We start from the raw sequence: 20,687 nt of genomic DNA on the forward strand, positions 1-20,687 counted from the left end.
TGTTTCACAAATAAGGAAGTGGAACCTTTGTATTTTATTAGAATACCTGAGTCTGGAGCAGGAGAGTAATCTGGCACTTCAGAATACCTCCTCTGCAGTCCTGGACGTGTCACTGGGCGCCCCTGGGCAAGCTGTTTGGAAGATTTCACATCTTTCTTGTTCATTCCTCCCATACAGGGTTCCTGTATGAGGTGAGATGTTCCCTGGGCCTTAGGAGGGCTGGGCCCTATAATGGGCACCTGGCACATGTTACTATATCTGACAGCAAGTTCAAAATGGATAGCTCGGGGGCAGGGGTGGGAGTGTGGCAAAAATATGAAATTTCCGTCTTGATGTCGTTTAGCACAGCCTTCATCATGGGAGTTTTGTTTTCAGTGAAAGGGGAAAACTGTCTCCTAAAGTATCCAGTAGGAGTTTGAGTGTTCCAAGAAAGTGATAGAACATCTGTAATAATGTTTCCCTCCCTGGGTTTACGGTCACTGAGGGATGTAATGTATCCATGCGCTTTTGTAAGTATTACCAGAGTGCACGAACACTGCTGCAAGCTGGGGTGACAGGAACTTTAACTACTTTGCGTGCGTGTTTGTTTATGCCATTACCATGACAGGCTTGAGTCTGGGGGTAGCATTGAATACAGACTGGAAATTATAATTTTTCACTTGAAACTTAGGAATACCTTTTTAGGCAAAAATACAGGCACTGTGCCGCATTCCCTGGGTCACCTTCTCTGGTTCTGTGTGAAGATATCTCGGAAGTAAGGCTGTTTAATATTTATTCCTTGCATCTACACACGTGATGTTGTGGGCGGAGCATATTTCCATTCAAAGCTCTGGCCCCGGAGTGCTATCCTAACTCTCTGTGTCCACACCGTGGACACCCTCTGCTTGTCTGAGTTGCTTTAAATCATGTCCCTTGCACACGTCATCGTGTGTGCCTGCGTGTGCAGAGGCGTGTGTTTGTCCTGTTCCTCTCGAGTGGCTTTGACGTGCCCACCTGTCTGTCGCAGCTGCATGTGTTTTTCAGAGCCCAGCCCAGGGCCAGCGTAGCTGTGCTCAACCTCCTGGCATGCGCGGTGCGGAATTGCTCTGTGGATAGGAATTCAGGCTCGGAGCCAGCGTGGCCGGCTCGGCCACTTCCAGGCTGTGTGATCCTGGACTGTGCGCCACTTCTCTGTGCTTCCGTTTCCTCTTAAGTACCTACCTCGCAGGGTTCTTAGGAGGATTAGATGATTTAATATGTGTAAAGAACTTCGAACAATACCCGGTGTCCACTAAGAGGCTTCAGTGTTAGCTATTATTTCCATCTCTACCGGATATTGTAGTCACATTTTGTTTCCTTGGTGTTTTCTGATAAGGGGAGCTAGTTTATGAAGTTACCATGTAAGGCCAAAATTTCACAGTTTAGCATTTCATGGTTTAGTGATAGCTTTGTACTGGACTTCACTATAATGGGTTCCACCTAACAAGTACGGAATAAATATGTAAGGAATTATACTGGAGAACCAGGGGACCTTTGCTCCTGTAAAGCTTCAGAGTGAGTAAGGAACTTAAAATCAGCTGGTTCCAGAAAGGTGATATATGTTCCAGCTTGCAAGAGTTTAGTTAATTGAATGAAATTCCTGTCTGAGTTTCTGGCATATTTTATTTATTTATTTTTACTGTTCAAAGCTCCCACCCCCATCTCTTTTCCTTTTTGTTTAAGGAGAAGGAGGTGTGGCTGACTTGCTTTTCCCCTGTTGGCAATGAATGAAACCCTTCGCCGCACTCCTTGAGCTGCTTACGGTTTCAGGTTTTTCTCTGTCACTGTCTCTGGTTGATTCCCACCCTATTGATTTACTCCCTGCTTTGCTCCCTAAGGAGGTGGGGTCCACCTCAGCCGGCCCTGCTGGCCTCTGGTCACATCCTCTTGGCCCCGTCCTTTGGTTTGTCACGCTTGCCTTGAGTGAACAGCTGTACCAGGTACTTTATACGGAGCGTCGTCTTTACGCTTGGCCACTTCATTCATTCTTCATTCAAGTTTTCATTGACTTGGACCCAGAGAGTGTAAGGTGATCAGGACTAAGAAAGATAGGGGGCCCCTGGAAGGGAATGATGGGGTGAGAGTGGGGTGTGGCGACAGAGTTGGGGGGGAGGGACGGCCTTTAAAGCTGACACTGAAGCCAAGACTCTGGGGTGAAAGGCCCGTGCAGATCTGGGGAGAGTGTCGTGGCCAGAGGGAACAGCAGGCACGAGGTCCCAGAAGCACAGAGCCCTTGACTCATCCCAGGAACCCACAGGAAGAAGGCCAGTGCGACGGGCTGGGTGAGGGCGGCGTCACAGGCAGGAGTCTAGATTTGATTCTGGGTGCCCAGGGGACGCCAGCAGAGGATTTTAAGCAGGGCTGCAATAACCAATTTGTGCTTTTAAAGAGCATTCCTTTCAGTTTTGTGTGGGAACTGCATGGGGGAGGGGACAGTGGAGAGGATAGGGAGCTGAGAGCAGAGGTGGGAGAGGAGAGTATTTCGACATCCACCTGCGGCTCAGGCGGAGGTGGCAGAGGAGGTTTGAGAACTGACAGATTTGGGGTGTCCCGCGTGTATTTTGACGGTATCACTGATGGAGCCTTTGTCGGTGGATTGACTGGATGTGGTGAGAGAATGGTTTCCGGTTTGAGCAATTGGCCAGAAGGTGGTTTTAGTGCTAAGAAGGTAAGTTTGGGCAAAAGGTTAGTCTTGGGAGGAGGGCATAGGATTAGGGGGCATTCTAGTTAAAAACGGTGAGGAAAGGTCACAAACTGACCCAGAATTTTGTATGCGCCTTATGCATATCAGTGTAGGATAGAAGACCTTTTTGTAAATGGTGTTTGGGCAACTGGTAGCTATCTGGGAGGGAAATACACACACACACACACACACACACACACACACACACACACACATATCCAGTTTATGAAAAAAAAATTTTTTAATGGAACAGTGAGAATAGTAGAAGAAAACGTGGAGAATTATTTTATGATCTCAGAGTGGTGCAGGCATTTCTGAGTATGTCAAAATCCAGAAGCCATAAAAATAAGTATTGATAAACTCAGCTACTTAAAAATAAAACTTTTGCTATCAAAAAGTACCAAAACTGGGACTTCCCTGGTGGCGCAGTGGTTAAGAATCCTCCTGCCAATGCAGGGGATACGGGTTCCATCCCTGATCGGGGAAGATCCCACATGCTGTGGAGCAGCTAAGCCCATGCACCACAACTACTGAGCCTGCGCTCTAGAGCCCGTGAGCCACAACTGCTGAGCCCACGTGACACAACTACTGAAGCCCGCGCACCTAGAGCCTGTGCTCCGCAGCAAGAGAAGCTACCGCAGTGAGAAGCCCGCGCACCACAATGAAGAGTAGCCCCTGCTTGCTGCAACTAGAGAAAGCCTGTGTGCAGCAGCAAAGACCCAATGCAGCCAAAAATATATATATATATTACCATAACCAATGTCAAAAGATTGACATCACATTGGAGAAAATAATAATAACATCACAAAGGACTGCTTTCCTCAACACATAAAGAACTTCCATAAGTAAGAAAAGCCCAACCTGGAAGAAAAATGGGTGAAGGAAATGAAACAGTTCATGGAAAAGGAAGTGCAAACAGCTCTTAAATCTGAGGAGGTGTTCGGCCTCACTAATGATAGACTAGAACAAGCAGGACCCCAACCACAGTTGTCACACTGTTTCTCGTCTCCCTGACAGTGATGGAAACATCTGATAATTTCTTGGTGAAGGGGTAAAATAGGAACCCTCGTGCACTGGTGGTGGGTAGGGTCATCTGGTAAAGCTTGGCAGTAGCTGGCAAAATAAAGAAATGTACACACCCTTCCTCCTACGGAAATTCTTTGAGGATATGCATGTATGAAATGTTCTGTGTACCTGGTGAACTTTTAAAGATTGGAAACAACCGGAATGTCTGTGACTAGGGGGCTGGTGATGTTATGGGGCAGCCATATCACGGAGCACATTGCACGGCTGTTAAAGGTAATGCAGCTTGATACGTGCTGATATGGACTGACCTTTAAGATACGAGGTACCAATCGAGAAAAGCAAGGTGCAGAACGCGTTAGGAGCCCCAGTTTGTATAAAAAATAACGTATGCACAGGATATTTTTAACTTTTTATTTTGAAATAATTATAGACTCACAGGAAATTGCAAAAGTCGTATATAGAATCCCATGAACCCTTCATCTGCTTCCCCCAGTGGTGCCATCTTACCTAACCGTAGTGCAATAGCAACGTCAGGAAAGTGACATTCACATAATACTGTTAACCAGACTACAGACCTGACTCAGTTTTACATTGACTCGTGTGTGTATGTGCGCGCGCGCGCCTGTGTGTGTGTGTGTGTGTGTGTATCTATGCAGTTTTATCCCATGTATAGATTCATGTAACTACCATTACAATCAAGATACAGCTTGGTTCACACAGTGTCTTTGTCAGGACACAAAAACAGATTGGTGACAATGGTATTGACTGATTGCCTTCACAGGGCAAATGGGTGGTTGAATGACAGGGTTGGGAAGGCGACATTCCTTTTCACTGTCATAATATTTAAACTCCTGCTCTCCGAACAGTGTGTGATGTCTGGACACCCAAGTAGAACTACCAGGTAGAGGGTATCTAGCAAGCTCTGTCAGGGGACAGACGTCGGGAGTTGTCGGACCCTAGATGAGTGTATTTAACATCTGGGCAGAGCAGGAGGTCCCTGAGGGGAGAGGGTGCCTGGGGGAGGGGGGTCTGATGACACCCCAGGGCCCTCACGTTTAGAGGTCAGCTGGAGATGAAGCCCCTGTTTTGAGGAGACAGTGGACACCTGTCATGTGCTGCTGAGTTTGAAGAAGGAAAGTGATTGTTGGATTAACTTTATCAAATACTTTCTCACTTGAAAACTGAGGCCAGATTTTGTTGACTGGATCTGAAAATAAGATGGTATATAAAGCCTTTATCGTTTTCTTTTAAAATGAGATGGGGGGTGGGGAGGCTTTATTTCACAGGTAAAACTAATGTATGGTGGAAGAAAATCAGAACAATGATTCCTGGGCTGGGGGTGGGGCAAGGATTGGCTAGAGAAGGGGCCTGGGGGAACTTTCTGGAGTGACAGTGATGGTGTGTCTCACCACCGGGGTCTGGGTTACATGAGTGTATCGTTTGTTAAAAGTTGCCTTAAATTGTGTGCATTTTACCTTAAAAAACTGTAAATAAATGTGGAACCCCAGGTAATGATATGTATGCTGAAGTGTTTAGTGGTAAATTATAATTGATGTCTGCTACTCAGTTTGCAGTTTACCAAAATTGGGTTGGTAGATGGACGGAAGTGTGGGCAGATGTAATAAATATAGCAAAATATTGATTGTAGGATATAGGTAGTATAGAGATATATGTTGTTCATTGTAAAAAAAATTTGTGTGTAAAATTCTTCATAATAAAATTTAGGGGGAAAATCTACAGAACATGAAATGCCCTGCCATATTATGTTTAGACATCACCTGATGTTATGTCCTCAAATCTTTAAACATTTAAAGGAGGCATGGTATTTCATGCTGCTAAGAATCTGCGTCTTATTTTCTCTTAATCACTTGCTTGAGTTGTCAGCTCTCTTCCACCTGCCCTTTGTCCTTAAGAGGGCAAGGTTCAAGGCTTTTCGAGCACTTTCTGGGGGAATAGCTCTAAGGCTCTTAACTTGGCGGATTATCGTTACCCCGGAGTTCCTTCTGAGCCAACAGATTTACTTTTTGAGTGAACCTCAAACTGATTCCCCACCCCACCAGACAGGGGTTGGGAGACATGTGTCCCTCACGGAAGAAGAGGGGATGCTTCTTGTCTTTGGCTTCACTTCTTTTCTCCCAGTCCCTCTGGCCTGACCGCCCTGGACCCCCAAGTGCAGCTCTGGGTGCCTTTGAGTTCTAAGGTTCTGACTCTGTTTTAAGTAAAATGGAAGAAAAAGGCTGGGTGACCCGGTAAGTCATCTTTCTAAGGAAGGGCTCAGAAGCTACGTAGAGTTCTTTTTTTTTTTTTTAATATTCTTTTTTTTTTTTTAAACCCCACATTTGTTTATTTATTTATTTTTGGCTGCGTTGGGTCTTCGTTTCTGTGCGAGGGCTTTCTCTAGTTGTGGCAAGCAGGGACCACTCTTCATCGCGGTGCGCGGGCCTCTCACTATCGCATCCTCTCTTGTTGCGGAGCACAGGCTCCAGACGCACAGGCTCAGTAGTTATGTCTCATGGGCCCAGTTGCTCCGCGGCATGTGGGATCTTCCCAGACCAGGGCTCAAACCTGTGTCCCCTGCATTAGCAGGCAAATTCTCAATCACTGCACCACCAGGGAAGGCCTGTAGACTTCTTTTAATACTTTATTTCTTTTCCCAGAGATCATTTGTTTACAAGGTTAAAAAAAAAAAAAGTTTTAAAGGTTTGCAGTGAAAAGACACTGTCCCACCCCTTTCCCTGAACCCCTGGGTTTCTCTCACTGCTGTAGCTTTCTGTGATCCCATCTGGAGCTATTTTGTGTATACACAAACAAATATGAACATATACCCATTCCCCCTTTTAAAATAACAGAACAGGGTCTTACTGTGGACACTTGCACTTTGCCTTTTTTTCCCTCCAGCACAGTTTATTCAACCATTTCCTTTTTGACAGGCATTGAGTTAATTTCCCATCTTTTTTCTCTTAGAAATAGTGCCTCTTTAAAGAACCTTGTAAATATTCATACGTATGAATTAAACAATTTTTTATTATGGAAATGGCCAGACATGTTCAAGTAGAAGAATGAACCCCACATACCCTCCCCTCATCCAGCTGGAGCAGTGTCCCATGTTTTTGCTACTCTTGTTTCATGCTCACCCATTTACCCCCCTTTAAGCTAGACTATCTTAAAAACAAATTCCAGAAACAATGCTGTTTTACTTCAGTATAATGGGCTTTTTAAACTTTTAATTCTGGATAATTTCAAACATAGTATTTTAAGGCAAATACCAGGTACACATGTAAACAGTAATACTTCAGTAAAGTAACCAACTTTTAGATACAAGATCAAAATATTTAGAACTGACAAATATTTAAAAGACAAAAAGCAAAAGCTACAAACTTCTAGTTATCAGATAAACAAGTGCTAGGGATATAATGTACCATGTGATAAATATAATTAACACTGCTGTATGATATATATGAAAGTTGTTGAGAGAGTAGATGAGTTCTCATCACAAGGGAAAAAATTTTTTTTTCTATTTCTTTAATTTTGTATTTATATGAGAAGATGGATGTTCACTAAACCTATTATGGTCATCATTTCATGATGTATGTAAGTCAAATCATTATGTTTTACACCTTAAGCTTATACAGTGCTGTATTTCAATGATAATCTCAATAAAACTGGAAGGAGAAAAAATAAAGGACAAAAAGTATTAGCACCAGTTATGAGCCTCCAGGGTATTCCAGCCTCCCTCCCCACTCTACACTTTGAAAAAAGGTAGACTTAAAAATAAAACTTGCTTACAAATGGTAAGCAATAATGAAACGAAAACATTTCAGCTCCGTACTTGAAACATGGGTGCCATTTCCCTGTCACGTGGGTCCAAGTACATGGTTTATGTGACACGATGTCCGCTCAGCATTAGCTCTCAGTAGTCCTCATCCAGGAGTGACTGTGTGGACCCCCCAGCCCCTCCCCACCCCCGCCAAGGGACATTTAACAATATCTGGAGACACTAGTTTGTCACAACTGAGGGGAGGAGGTGCTCTACCTCCTCCACTGGCATCCAGTGGGTAGAGGCCAGGATGCTGTCAGCATCCTGCAGGGCACAGGACAGCCCTCCGTACCAGAGAACTATTTGGCCTGAATGGCTGAGGTTGAGAAACCCTAGTTTAGGACATTGGGAGACGATGTTTTATCCGAGATCTCTTCTCTGTGGTTCTCCCGTTGCTTTCTGAGAACTGCTTAATGAACGTCGACTAGTCAGGTTAAATACTCACAGTGTGGACATTTGCCAGTGTTACATCGAAGGTAAACCCTTACCTCCAGAAAATTCCAGTTAAAGTAACTTCACTTAGATCCTTATTCTATCAGTTGTACGAAGAAGGATTGTTTCAAAAAACACAGATAAGGTTTAGACTGTGCTCACAAGGAAGTCAAAACCCCTCAGAGGCAAGCGGACGTGAAACCATTTTGCTTCTGGAAAGCTTCCAGAAGCAAAACAAGGCCAGGACTGTTCTCGTGGCTGCTTCCGTGTGCGTAGAGACAGACTGGGAACAAAACCTGTCGTCGAAGGAAGGAAGGTGAAATGGGGAGAGAGAGATGACTTTAGCGTGGGGATTGTTCAGGAGGGGCCTACAGCGTCTGCGCGGCTATTAAGTGGAGAGAGCAGAGTGTGGAAGCCCTCTGCTCGCGGCGCACGAGATGGTGGGGACCACAGACACAACTCAGGTGGTGTCCTCGGCGTCCAGGACCCTAGTCAAGGCGGTGGAGATGGACGTGTCCACAGCTAATCGTGTGACAAGACCTAGATTATGGGTGTTTTAACTGGGGTCCAGGAGCCCCGTGCCTCGTGTAATTTCTTGCCTGTTTCTTTCCAGATTTCTCCTTTAGAAAGTGGATGTGTGGGATAACATGTCCAGTGTGTCCGAGGAGAGAAGAAAAAGGCAGCAGAACATTAAGGAAGGACTACAGTTTATACAGTAAGGGCTCATTGCGTGCCTCATGTTCTCGTCATGGAGTAACTCCTTTTGGTGTGGCTCTGCACGTAGCAGGGGTTAGGAAGCCTTTAGTTACGTTTCAGAAGTCCTGTTCTTTTGGGTTAGAAATTAGATATTTTTGTTCCAGCAGTATTTTCTGCTCTTGGACATTGATTTCTTTGTGTTCGGAACTGGATCTTGCTGTCGCTGATTTTTAGGGCTGAAATCCTTAAGTATCCTCTAAAATGTCAGACTGAGGAATTTGAACCTAATCTCATAAGAACAGTTCTGATGAGTGAAAATCAACATCTGTCAGCACACAGGGCTTTTGTGATCACACTCTTTCTGTTAAGAAGCTCGGTCTCTAACTGGCCTTCATGAAGCACGTCAGTGACAGGACCACAGCCCGGGTGGCCATGTCCAGGCAGAAAGGCCTCTTTGTCCCTCCTGGGAAGGGGACATTCTTCCCCTCTGTTCTATAGTAAATTGAATCAAATAGTACTAGTGGTTCTATGCTATTTTAAAACTTTTTCAGCATTTGAAGAATTAGGCTGTCTTTAATTAGGAGTAGATTTGCAGGGAAAATGTTATACTTAAGAAAATACAAAGGAATAGTTTTAGATTTTTTTTTCATGACTACAGTTATATGTGAATAACGGTCATAAAGGAGAAGTAGGTCTTTAAAATGTGCTTTGAACCAGTGGTGAGCTCATGAGAACCTCAGTTTTTTTTTTTGTTTGTTTGTTTGTTTTTGTGGTACGCGGGCCTCTCACTGTTGTGGCCTCTCCCGTTGCGGAGCACAGGCTCTGGACACGCAGGCTCAGCGGCCACGGCTCACGGGCCCAGCCACTCCGCGGCATGTGGGATCTTCCCGGACCGGGGCACGAACCCGTGTCCCCTGCATCGGCAGGCGGACTCTCAACCACTGCGCCACCAGGGAAGCCCGAGAACCTCAGTTTTAAGATGACTCCTGGGTGAACAAATCCTGATAAGAACCTGATCATCAGAATTGATTTGTTTCTTCTTCTTAGGTCACCGCTGTCGTATCCAGGAACACAGGAACAGTATGCGGTAAGGACTCAGGGAAGGTCTGCTTGAGAACTCCACAAGTAGCCTGTGAACTGCCACATGTAGCCTGGGTTGGCAAACCCAGATGTGGCCCCCTGTCTGTTTCATAAATAAAGTTTTATTGGAACACAGCCACACCCATTTGTCAACGTGTTATCTGTGGCTGCTTTCACGACATGGTGGTTGAGACAGAGACCTTATGGCTCACAAAGCCTCAAATCCCTACTATCTGGGCATTTACAGAAAAAGTTTGCTGACCCGTGTGTATATAAGACAACGTTGTTTTTTTCCGGCGTACTTGGGGACAGTTGTCCTATTTTTTCTTTTCTCTATTAGTGTAGTGTTGAATTAATTTCTTTTGAGCCCCTTGACAATTACATTTAGGCTTTCATTTCATCGAAAATGAGGGGGACAGAATATGCTGAGAGGGAGAGTGCAGAGTATCTTCTGTTCTTCCTTAGAAGAGAAGTTGTAACAGAAGTAAAGAGGTAACTGGATAATTAGGGGAAAGAGCTAGAGAGGAATCTAGTTAGTTAGAGAGAAAGCCCAGCTGACTGGGTCTTGGACCAAAGGCCCTCAGTTCTGCAGACTGTTAGTTCCCCTGTGGCTTTGCATCTCTGTGGGTTTTGGTGCTACTGAATGTCACTCCTTTCTCTCTGCCTCCCTCCCTCCCTCTCCGTTCATTTCAGTCTCTCCCTTCCTTCCTTCCTTTTCTCCAAACAGACGTAGAACTGTAAAGTATGAGGACTAGCAATCACATGGAGCAATCCTTTCACTTTACAAACGTGCAGTTGGGGTCCAGGGAGGTGAAACGGCCTGTCTCTCAAGTCACCTCAGCTGTTAAAGGTTGATCTGGACAGTTTTCTTTATTACTTTTATCAGCTTAGATGTGAATTCATAAAATGAGACAAAGAAGAGCTGAATAGGACTTTGATAGGAAAGGACTTTTAAAATCTTAAAGCAATGATAGAAGTCCTGAAGGAGACTTAAGAACATCTGCCCCCACCAGAAGAGTGTGTATACTTACACAGTAAGAAAAAGGTTTGCCATCCCCTCCCCATAAATCAGTAAATGACCGGAACATTTACAAAAGAAGAAACACAAATGGTCCATAAAAATGTGGAGAAGTTCAACCTCGCTGGTAATCAGATACGCAAATAAAAAAGGATACCGTTTCTCACCTAGAAATGTGTAGATTTTATGTGTGCATGCTCACGCACGTGTGCACACGTGTTGGTGGAGGTGCTCTGAAGCAAGCCGCTATTAAGTATTCATTGTTGTTGCCTTTTTGGAAGACAATTTAGAAATACTAGTCAGAAGCCTTAAAATCCTCGTTCCACTTGTAGGAATTTAACCCAGGCACAGAGTTGGCAACGTCAGCAAATATTGACAAGGTGCTTTTGCAGCACTTCTCTTAATAATGAGACATTGAATTTTTTCTTGGAAAAAGCAAGCAAGATGAAACACTAGCTGAAATAGCAATGACTTGGCCTGGATTTGATCATTTCTTACAACAGTGCTTCTTGCTCTGTCAAATTATTTCCTCTGAAGTTTCAGATACGAAAATTAAAATTTGCTTTACACTCTGACTTGTTCCTTTAAGGGTTTCAAGTGGTAACTTTCTTTTTCTTAGGTATATTTACGTGCTCTTGTGAGAAATCTTTTTAACGAAGGAAATGATGTTTATCGGGAACGTGATTGGAACAACTCTATGAGCCAATATTCAGAAGCTTTGAGTATAGCTGATTATGCAAAGTCTGAAGAAATTTTAATCCCTAAAGAAATCATTGAAAAACTATATATAAATCGTATTGCTTGCTATTCTAATATGGTGAGTTGTGGGTTTTTTGTTGTTGTTTTTTTTTTTTGGCGGTACGCGGGCGTCTCACTGTTGTGGCCTCTCCCGTTGCGGAGCACAGGCTCCGGACGCGCAGGCTCAGCAGCCATGGCTCACGGGCCCAGCCACTCCGTGGAAATGTGGGATCTTCCCGGACCGGGGCATGAACCCGTGTCCCCTGCATCGACAGGTGAACTCTCAACCACTGTGCCACCAGGGAAGCCCGAGGTGTGATTTTTAAAGCAATGTTTCTAGAGAGAAAAAAGGTTTTCAATAACATAGTATACTGGTGAAAGTCAGTTTCCTAGTTTCAGTTTATAAGAAAGATGTATTAACTGCTTTTAGAGTGGCCTCAAGCTTTGAAAAACCAGCTTTGGCCAAATGCTTAGGGATTTAAAAATAATTTGTTTCTTAGATACTGGTCCTTGGAGATTCCCTTTTGAGTATGGCTTTTGGTGGGGGGGTGTCTGCTCATAAAAAAGTCAGCCTAGGAAGATACAGGTGTTCACAGATGGGTACAGGGTACCCATCAGGTATCTCTGCTGACAGTTTGCTTCTTAGTCAAGATTCTCTTAGGAGCTTTTTTTTTTATAGCACAAAACAGTAGTTAGCCTTCAAAAGAATTAACACAAGCTCTTCACATGTCTGAACTTAGAAAGCAATATTTTGATGTGCTTATAATTTTCACTATAGACATTCAGTAAAATTTAACCATGAATTTAAGAAAAGTATCCATGTTGTCACCTAGTCCTTTGCTAACAAGCATTCATTGATGATTTGTTTTCTATAGTATATTCCTCCTCAACTAGCTGCTTGGGAGTTACATTTCCATTTAACATTTTAATGAGCTCCAAAAAGGGGGTAGCTACAACTGGGAGGAAAATAGGACAGGCGAGTGACACATGGGGGCCTCAGCCATACCTGGAAAGTTTTATTTCTCGAAGATCTGGGGTATTTTATGGCCAGATGTCTGGGTGGTGGTTACATGGGTAGCCACGATATTCCTTCTACTTTTGTGTATTTGAAATTTCATAATGAAAATAATTTTTCAAAAGACAAATAATACCACTAACTTTCAATTTAAAGGAAGAGTCTGAATTTGTTTCCATTTGCAAGGAGACATCATCACAAGACGTGAACTGTTTGATTGCTAACTTTATTTGGTCTTCCTCACCAGGGTTTCCATGATAAAGTATTAGAAGACTGTGATACAGTCCTCAGTTTAAATGCCAGTAACTGCAAAGCTCTCTATCGGAAATCTAAGGCTCTAAGTGATTTAGGAAGGTACAAAGAGGCTTATGACGCTGTGGCAAAGTGCTCCTTGGCAGTGCCTCAGGTATGGAATTTATGTTTTAGTTCATTCATTTACATCATAACCATTTTATTGACTCTGTGTAGAGAAATGGCCTTAACAAGTTACATCTTCCAGCCAGCCACCCACCTGCTGCAGTTGGGAATAATTGCCCATAAAACAAGTGTCTTGACAGAGTATAAGTTAGAACTGTTTTGCCTCTTCGTCCTTACAGTTAGTAAATATAGCCCTCCACTAGTCATATATTCTCACTTTTTTCAGGATGAACATGTAATAAAACTAACTCAAGAACTAGCTCAGAAATTGGGATTTAAAATAAGAAAAGCATATGTTAGAACTGAGGTAAGGTGGAGTTCTCTCCATAAGGTATTTTTTTGTTTTGTTTTGTAGCTTGGAGTCAGTTCTGGTTTTAAATTAGCTTCTTAATTTTCTTTCAGCTCTCACTAAAAACAGTTCCTGGGGATGGGGCTACAAAGGTAAGGTTATTACTCTTGTAAGAATCGTAATAAAAAAAAAAGAAGAAGAAAAGATAGAAGCATTAGTAGTTTTGTTTCTAATATTTTTGGTTTGTGTCTATTTTGAGACCTTTTTATTCCTCAAACACAAAAGTGGCCAGAGCTTCCTGCCCTAGAAAAAGAAAACAAACAACTCAAGTAATATCTGTTACTCTCCATCAGCATTTCCTGAAGGCCAATGGATCATTTTACAGGATTTTAATAGATGTTAGGTTTTATTAGAAAAAGTGGGTCAGGGCCACATACTAATTTTAGGAGTCATTGGGTTAAACATAATTAACAAGTTGTTTTTTAAAGGTAAGTGTTCTTAGAGCTGTGACTATGCCACTGTGAGTTGGGGAGAGAGTGGTGGCTAGACTAGTCCCTCTGGAACTAGAAGGCTCCTGACTATCCTTTGAGAAATACTGGGCCACGAGAAGCAAGTGCCAGTAGGCCAGCACCGTTTAACGCCATGTATTACAAAGGTTTACATGTTTTGTTTATTTCTGTCTTAATTGGAAGGAAGTCAAATGTGAGAACCTGCATTGCTCTCTTAGAGTGAGTTTTATAGCTTGCTTTATGGTTTAGAGTCCTGAAAATACTATGATCTATTATTTGGTTTAATTTCTAGGCTTTGAACTGTTCTGTGGAAGATATTGAGCCAGGTACGTTTTCACACAGATCCTCTTAATCTGAAAAGTGCCAGCCTTAGACGTTATGTACATTATAGTGTTGTCAAATAAGATTGCTGTGTGGTTATTAGTATTAAAACAAGAGTAACTTCAGAAACCACCTCTGTGCCTCTGGATGTGCCAGTGAGTGAGTGACAGTACTGGATGTCAGTGAGCAGTCGTTCGATACCCGCTGTGGCTTCACCACCCTCTAGTAGCTCCATCCAAAAGGGGCCTAGGAGTTTTGAGAAAGAAGGAGAAGTTTTCACAAGTCAATATATCTATTCCTGTGCAAAACAAATTATTTTTAGGATTACTTGTACTCTTTTATTTGAATTGCTTTCACTGTTGTATCTATTTATTTTTATAATTGCTTTCATATTTTCACCTAGCTCTTCATTTTTTCTGTTGTTGTCTATTAACACTAGTATTACATAGATACACTGAAAATAAGTGAGTACATGTCCATCCACGTTACAGATTTATTAACTCCGAGGCAAGAAGCTGTTCCTGTTGTTTCTATACCTGCATCCAGTTTTTCTCACCAAGTTGGAAATGAGCTGGCCCCAGTTCCCATTATGCCCTTAACTTCTATTTTGCCACTGCAAGTGGAAGAGTCTCTGCCATCGACAGTGTTGGCAAATGGAGGAAAGATCCCCTACAGTATGCCGGAAGCATTTTTAGATGATGGAGATATGGTCCTTGGAGATGAAATAGATGACCTCCTTGATTCTGCACCTGAAACTAATGAAACTGTTATGGTAAATTTCAGTGTGACTCCTTTCTTCTGAAGGCAGGCTTTTTTTTTTTTTTTTAATCATAGTATAACCTGCTAGATATTTTTAGTATTGACTATAGAGTAAGCTTTGGGTTTCTTGAAAATTACTTTTGTCATTTTCCAGTGGTAACTGGTTAATTTGGTCATTTCTTTAAATAAAAAAGGGAAGCATGCTAGGAATCACATATTATGGAAACGGTAAATTTAACTTTCTGACAAAGAATAGGCATTTGACATGTAAGGCAAAATGAATTCATGGATTAAGGACTTCTCATTCCTTAAGGATAATTCTCCTGTAACCATGTATCATAAAGCAAGTGTCAGCAGACTTTGGTCCACAGGCCTGATCTGGCCCGCTGCCTGTTTTGTATGGCCCACGGACTAAGAATGGCTTTTAGATTTTTACATGGTTGAAAGAAAATAATAATAATAATAATATTTGAAGACACATGAAAATATTTCATGACACTGTAGTAACAGAGTTGACTAGTTGTAACAGAGACTGTGTAGTCCACAAAGCCTACAATATTAATATCCAGCCCTTTATAGAAAAGTTCACTGACTCCTGCCATGAAGTCTATTAAAATAGTGGCAGCAGTAGGATGATGATGGGGGGGAAGCTCAGAGCTGGTTTCCAGGGTGGGTGAAACCAGCGATGTCCCCGTGGAGCTGACAGAGAGAAGATGTAAAAGGCAGACAGATGGGGGGTTGGTTCCTACCACTTTGATCTTGGGCAGGTTATTTCACCTTTCAGTCCCTCTGTTTTCTCATCTGTACCGTGGCAGCCCTAGTAGGATACATCTCAGAGGGTTAGGAGGATTAAATAGATGGTATATGATTTATCATAGTATAAGGCACATGGAAGCTCTCCAAAAATCCTCGCTCTGTGGGGGAGGGGCAAGGTAGTGTTCCATTTGTTCTTGTGAGGTTGTACATTCACATCTCCAGAAAGATGGTCCCCACTTTTCCAGGCTGCTCCAGCTCCCTTCTCTTCAGGACCCTTCCCTCCACTCCAGCCCCACACACATCCTCACAGTTCCTCTTTGATGAAGCCAGCTCTCACGTAGGGAATCCTAAGGAAGTTTTGAAAATGAACCATGAACGTCTTATTTGGATTACAGCAATATTAGACATCACATCTCCATCCTTTTTAAAAAGTAGGCTTGAGAAGAAATCAGCTTTGTAGCTTGGATTCTGCCACTGAGTCTTGATACTGATTTCAACTTCGTTATATAACAAAATCACCCAGTGAAGTAATTTGTTTTTATACGCTGATATTAAAAGCAGTTTGGCCCGCTTGGAACTGAGTTTCATGGACTTTAATCCGGTCTTGTTTCCTCTCCAGCCATCAGCCTTAGTCAGAGGCCCCCTCCCAACAGCCAGCGTCGCTCCGAGCATCCCCTTCTCAGCGTCTCTTTTGGGCGCCTTGCCCATCGGTGCGAGGTACGCGCCTGCACCCTCCTTCTCGGAGCTGTATCCGCCTTTGACTTCATCCTTAGAAGATTTCTGTTCTTCTCTAAATTCATTTTCAATGAGCGAATCCAAACGAGGTAAGACTCGAGCCACTTATATAAACAGTTACAGTTCATTTTCTAAAAAAGACAGTTTGGTTTGACTGTTGTTTAACTAACTCCAGATAGTTGGTACTTGAATTATTTTTATTGTAGCTGAAAATACATTGTAGGTCTAAAATCTAAACCCTCCTGTTTTAAATTCACCTGGACTTAACTGTGCCATTGTGGAGATCAAGAATCAAAGCCCTGAGAGTAGGAATGTATGTGGCACTGGTTTTTTTTGTAGGATAGTTTGTTAAGCTGGGTGTCTATTGTTTTGGGGGGTGAAATGACTTTTAATGTGTTCTCTAAAAAAGGGATACCCCATCTAAAGGGTCTTAAAGACAGGTTATCCTTTTAAATTCTGAACTAGGCAAATACTTAGTTAAGACTAATTTAAAATCAGTGTTTAAAATGATAATAGGTCCATCTATTTTAGGCTTCATCCATTGAGCTCAGCAAAGTATGCCTGGTGCCTTAGTTTTGCAAGGGATTGCTGAGGTTTTGGCCTGACTCCTGTTTCTGTAATCCTAGGCTTAATATATACTTTAAACAATAACAATAAAAATCTTCATATTTTGGTGAGGCTTTGTTATGGTTAAAGGGATAAAAATCAAAATAATTGATTTAAAGATTGACAACTGAAGAAACTAAAATTTGTGGGAGACAGAAGGGCAGAGAGAAGGTAACTGAGTGGTAGACTAAGAAAAAGAAAGTAATTGAACTTTATTGATTTTCTTAATGTTATGATGAATTCCTGCTTCATATTTTCAAAAGGAGAGGCTCCTTTCCCATTTTGAATACAAATTATTTTCTTAGTCTTTTTAACAGTCCCACTTGGTAGGCCCTGCCTTAGCTTATGTCTCTGAAAATCACTTTTTATCTAAATTTGTTTGTCTAAGGGTTATTTATGCCCTTGGTTTCTAGAGGAAAGGAAAGACTCCATAGCCCTCTTTGGTGTCAATCATGAGCAAGAAAGCTTCTTGGAATTGGGATGGGAAAATAACGTGGGAAGCCACAGTTAGCTACTAAGCCCTGATGTTCTTATTACATGATTAGAATGAAAAGGTCTGTTGAAGTTTTTTTATTATTTTAGATCTGTCCACCTCAACTTCTAGAGAGGGAACACCGCTTAACAACAGTAATTCTTCCCTTTTACTTGTAAGTGCCACTTCCTCTTTCGTAAATACGTCGCTTAAATTGCAAATAGGTCTTTTACTTAAGTAACTGAGTTATTTGAATGAACGTGACCAATCTCCCTGAAGTTTTGTGTGTGCTGTGGGAAAGAGTGCTAAAATAAGACTCTTCTGGAACATCCAGTAATAAATGCTTTGTGTTTAAGGCTGGATCTGTCATAGCAAATTAATCACAGTCGCAGGCAGTGTAAGAGGCTTTAGCACAGCTTGAACGACAAGGAAATACAAAATCAGGGCGTGAAAAACGTGTTGGCTGATGAAGCAGAACAACTACCCGTCACTTATAACAACTCATAGAGCATCCAAAAAAGTGGGGGAGGGTCCTAGAGACCTAAAAGAGGAAAATGTAGAAGGAAATGGTTTTTAAATAGAAACGCAGTAAGGACAGAATAGTCCCAACTTCAGTCTGTGCAGAATGTCTTATTTTTCAGATGCATCTGTTTCCTTCTTTAGTGATAGTGCAATATTTGTTGGCTGTTTTTTGTTTTTTTTGTTTTTTGTTTTTTGTTTTCTTAATTCTTCTTGCAGATGAATGGACCAGGCAGTTTGTTTGCTTCTGAGAGTTTCCTGGGAATGTCAAGTCACCCTAGGAATGACTTCGGAAACTTTTTTGGAAGTGCAGTAACTAAACCACCTTCTTCAGTGACCCCAAGACATCCCCTTGAAGGAACCCATGAACTGAGACAAGCTTGCCAGATCTGTTTCGTAAAATCAGGTCAGGACCAAACAAAGGAGCAGACAGGATTAAAGCAGTCAGTAACCTGAGAGTTCTTAGGAATTTGTAGATACCTGTGGAAACACCAGCCCTTGTGATTCTTCAATCTCTGAGTTCTTTCTAAAGAAGAAGCAGTTATTGATTAGGGACCTTTGGAGTCTAATAGGATAGGCCGCTGCTCTCCTTTGATAAAATTTTATGTATAGAATCATATGGAATAGAATATTTACCTGACCATAATGTTTGTGAAAATTAAAGTACTTTCTGTTGGATTATTTCATATCTTTACCCCTAAGTCAAGTGATACGAACACAATTTATTCTAAACTCGACCCAAGTTAATTTTCTTTCTTAGTTGCTTATTTAAATGCGTTCTTTACCTTTAAAAGCCGTCAAAACGCCTATGCTAATAGTTAAATAAGGGTTATGTTTTGGGAAGACTGGTGTTTTGTCCTGATCTTTGTTTTGTCTGACAAACAGCACGAAAGGCAAAAGTTACTGCCATAGCTTGTTTACATTTGGGGGTTATGAAGATGGGATTTTTTAATGGGAATTTAATAATCATAATCCATCTGCTCACATCTGCTTATAAATGTGCCTGTAAAATGAAATGATACTTTTTGTGCATATGAGCAATCCTTTTTACATCTTTTTCAGGCCCTAAGTTAATGGATTTCACTTACCATGCTAATATAGATCATAAATGTAAGAAAGATATTTTAATTGGTAGGATAAAGAATGTTGAAGATAAATCATGGAAAAAAATACGTCCAAGACCAACAAAAACAAATTACGAAGGACCTTATTACATATGTAAAGGTATATGCTATAATTACTTAATTGGTGTACATCGCCTAAGCGGGAAATGATTTGCTACATTTGTTATAATGGTTCCAGTATTACTGTAACTAGAAGTGTTTTAGGTAGAGTTAACAGAAAGTTCCTTGGATTGAGACATTAGTATTTTTTATATCATTTTTACCTTTGTTTTTAACTTGCTGTCTTGTGGGTGTTTTATAGTTATTTATGGAAATGGGGATTTCCCCAGGTTTTAAACAGAAAACTGTCTCAAACTTTGGGTTCTCTGACATGGTCTAAACAGAATCAGAACACTGAACTAAGGCTTTGAAAATGTTGCTCTTTAAGTTGTTTTTGAGAGAACTTAGTATTTTCATTTTTATCAGACCACTTCACCTGAACGAGCTTTGAATGTACCTAAATGACTTTTCAAACTTAGGTGGCGTACATCCGGGTATCAAGGCTTTTTTTCCGTCTGAAATAAAAATAATTTAGAATTGTGGTGCTGGTTTTTTGGTTTCTTTTTTAAGAGTTAATACCATCCCTACATTGTAATATGCGTATCATGGTTTGAAGCTATCCATGAATTGTTATAAAAATTCAAGTGATGCCCTAAGCGTGTTGTTTTTTTTTTAAAAAAAAAACTTTTCTGATATTTTGTTGTTGTTGTCATAAATTTATTTATTTATTTATTTATTTTTGGCTGCGTTGGGTCTTTGTTGCTGCGTGCGGGCCTTCTCTAGTTGCGGCGAGCGGGGGCTACTCTTTGTTGAGGTGCGCGGGCTTCTCATTGCGATAGCTCCTCGTTGCAGAACACGGGCTCTAGGTGCGTGGGCTTCAGTAGTTGTGGCACGTGGGCTTCAGTAGTTGTGGCTCGTGGGCTCTAGAGCGCAGGCTTAGTAGTTGTGGCACACGGGCTTAGTTGCTCCGCGGCATGTGGGATCTTCCCGGACCAGTTTCGAACCTGTGTCCCCTGCATTGGCAGGCGGATTCTTGCTTTTTGTTTTTTTTTTTTTTTTTGCGGTACACGGGCCTCTCACTGTTGTGGCCTCTCCCATTGGGGAGCACAGGCTCCGGACGCGCAGGCTCAACGGCCATGGCACACGGGCCCAGCCACTCTGTGGCATGTGGGATCTTCCCGGACCGGGGCACGAACCCGTGTCCCCTGCATCGGCAGGCGGACTCTCAACCACCGCGCCACCAGGGAAGCCCTGGCAGGCGGATTCTTAACCACTGCTCCACCAGGGAAGTCTCCCTAAGCGTGTTTAATATTCATTGGCTTTGAAAAAACAACGGTCTGTGTTTTAAATGTCTTTTAATTCCCTGTCTTTCTAGATGTTGCTGCCGAGGAGGAATGTAGATATTTGGGCCACTGCACATTCGCTTATTGCCAGGAAGAGATAGATGTCTGGACGCTAGAGCGAAAGGGAGCATTCAGCAGGGAGGCTTTCTTTGGTGGCAACGGAAAGATCAACCTTAGCGTGTTCAAACTGCTCCAAGAGCATCTTGGAGAATTTATATTCCTTTGTGAGGTACTTTCTCCATACCTTACTTTCTGCCGTGAAACTGGTGGTAGCT

General features: G+C 42.2%; 1 protein-coding gene across 2 annotated transcripts in view; it reads left to right on the plus strand.

The window, feature by feature from the left end:
- The window catches only part of ZC3H7A (zinc finger CCCH-type containing 7A), a 236,266-nt gene that overhangs the window by 204,449 nt on the left and 11,130 nt on the right, over nt 1-20,687 (plus strand). For both annotated transcript variants that reach the window (XM_067706613.1, XM_067706612.1), the window contains 13 exons: nt 8,590-8,691; nt 9,720-9,759; nt 11,390-11,587; nt 12,771-12,929; nt 13,167-13,247; nt 13,343-13,381; nt 14,031-14,064; nt 14,551-14,831; nt 16,194-16,398; nt 17,498-17,562; nt 18,126-18,312; nt 18,969-19,130; nt 20,445-20,641. In XM_067706613.1, coding sequence (XP_067562714.1) covers nt 8,624-8,691; nt 9,720-9,759; nt 11,390-11,587; nt 12,771-12,929; nt 13,167-13,247; nt 13,343-13,381; nt 14,031-14,064; nt 14,551-14,831; nt 16,194-16,398; nt 17,498-17,562; nt 18,126-18,312; nt 18,969-19,130; nt 20,445-20,641 — 1,716 coding nt within the window. In that variant the 5' untranslated portion in view covers nt 8,590-8,623. The remainder of the gene's footprint in view (nt 1-8,589; nt 8,692-9,719; nt 9,760-11,389; nt 11,588-12,770; nt 12,930-13,166; nt 13,248-13,342; nt 13,382-14,030; nt 14,065-14,550; nt 14,832-16,193; nt 16,399-17,497; nt 17,563-18,125; nt 18,313-18,968; nt 19,131-20,444; nt 20,642-20,687) is intronic.

Source organism: Pseudorca crassidens, chromosome 15 (assembly GCF_039906515.1).
Source record: "Pseudorca crassidens isolate mPseCra1 chromosome 15, mPseCra1.hap1, whole genome shotgun sequence".
Lineage (NCBI taxonomy): Eukaryota > Metazoa > Chordata > Mammalia > Artiodactyla > Delphinidae > Pseudorca > Pseudorca crassidens.